This window comes from Eschscholzia californica, unplaced genomic scaffold (assembly GCF_041429995.1).
Source record: "Eschscholzia californica isolate CP2 unplaced genomic scaffold, dmEscCali1.0.p SCAF_2, whole genome shotgun sequence".
NCBI classification, from domain to species: Eukaryota; Viridiplantae; Streptophyta; class Magnoliopsida; order Ranunculales; family Papaveraceae; genus Eschscholzia; species Eschscholzia californica.
Genome location: NW_028238309.1, coordinates 14,733,774 through 14,735,602, shown reverse-complemented (window position 1 = coordinate 14,735,602; position 1,829 = coordinate 14,733,774). Strand labels below are relative to the sequence as shown.

The window sequence follows — 1,829 nt, the reverse complement described above, 5'->3', positions numbered from 1 at the left end:
CGATCAGTCAATGTTCAACAATAGCACCTCGTGGAATTTCTCAAAATTTATTGAACATAGTCTTTGATTATATTCTAACATATATAAGAACACAAACTTTAGGTAACTCAGTATGATTCGATTCTTGAGTATTTCACTTCTTATGAAAATGAAACCTAACTTGTACATTTATAAAACTTGATTATATTCAATTAAATAAAAATATAAAATAAAATTCAACAATGGAACATAAGAAGAATGGAAGTCTTCATTTATTAATTATTCTTGGTTTACAAGAGTGCAATCATGTCGAATTTCTCCATATAACCGGGAATGTTTAACCCCAACCCTTCCTAATTTAGTCATTGCAGCAATAAAAGCTTGTTCAAAAGCCGTTTTATTAGCTGCGAAACTATTCACAATATTTCTTGTTCTTAAATCAGTAAACAAGATTTGATCGGAACTAAACAAACCCATTCCATTTTGAAGGTTATTGAAGTAATTATTGTTGAATACTTGAGGCGTGATTGGATCCAATACGACTACAACACTATCTGATATGCAGACATCTCGGAGCTGCCTCGCATAATCTGGGTTTAAGGTCGGGTCAACGGTTTGGTTTGGTTTGAAAATACCAATCCGATCCCAGAACCGATTACAGTGAGAGGCTCCAACTGTATGTGCTCCTATAAAATCAAGAAGTATGACATAACGAATGTTATAGACTTAAAAACAGATCTGAATGAAATACCTATTTTAAGAATGAGAATTTTGGAAAATAAGTGTGTAGTTTTACGAATTTAATTCTTTTGGAGATAAAATTGTAATTCGATTTCAACTTGGTGAGATATTCATCAATTAGACTTGAAAAGTGGGTTTTAAATATCAGATTAAACCAATTAGAAAATTGAAAAAATAAAAGAAATTTTTATAAAATGTCTGATCACAAAATGCAAATTTAGTTTTTGTCTTACCTGATAATGCAACCATATCAGTTTGTGAGAGCCCATTAGAAGCAAACATTTTAGTAAGCTGGTCTAAACCAAAGCTTGGCTCGGGTAGATGATTTTCAACACTAGAATTTGTTGAAATTCGCCCATCTAGTCTACCTAATTCAACCTTATATGATGGTCCGCCAATCTGCCATATAAACCGATCAAAATTATGCGTAATTAATACATGGAGGTAAGAGATATTGTAAAATTCACATAACATAAAGAATAGAGCTAGACAACAAAAATGAACTTACAAAGGCAATAACATCTCTAGTAGCTAATGCCAAAATATCAGCACATGAGACCTTATTCTTACACCTTGGATCTTTATCAACAGCTTCTTTAGCTTTAATCACTGTATCGAATCCATCTCCAGCGAGCGTTAGACCTTCTGGGTGGTCTTTCTCCGCGTCATTATTTTCCGATCGTAGTAGAATGGAAGCATCACACCCCTAAAACCAAAACCAAAAGGAAATGAGAAAAGATATTGAAGAACAACACTACCCAATCACTAATTAATTGAAAAAAATAATGAGAAAAAAGAAACGAAAACTAACCCTGACGAAGCAATCATGAAAGAAGAGTCTAAGGGTGGCAGGAGCAGTAGAGAAAATGCCTTGGAACTTCTTACTAACTGCGTCTGTCACTATCGATTCAACATTGGGGCATGCATCCCTGTAGTAATTATATTGGAGAGATGAAGTTTTGTCTAAGATAAGTAAAAGAAGTGGGAGGATAAAAGGATTTAGTAGACTGGTTTTAGAGTTCTTCATGGTTAAGTATATTTTGATTTTGTTATAGGGTAATTCAAAAATTTGAAGGGGATTTATATAGACAAAATATTAAAAGGGTAGT

At 33.1% G+C, this 1,829-nt stretch overlaps 1 protein-coding gene across 1 annotated transcript; it reads right to left on the bottom strand.

Moving 5' to 3' along the window:
* Positions 1-229: 229 nt before the first annotated feature.
* On the bottom strand, positions 230-1,829 carry LOC147556439 (peroxidase 16-like). The gene is made up of 4 exons (XM_086662591.1): positions 1,532-1,829; positions 1,229-1,426; positions 954-1,119; positions 230-665 (listed from the first exon to the last, which is right to left on the bottom strand). The coding sequence occupies exons 1-4, from the start codon at positions 1,745-1,747 to the stop codon at positions 259-261; spliced, it is 987 nt and encodes a 328-aa protein (XP_086518717.1). The 5' UTR covers positions 1,748-1,829; the 3' UTR covers positions 230-258.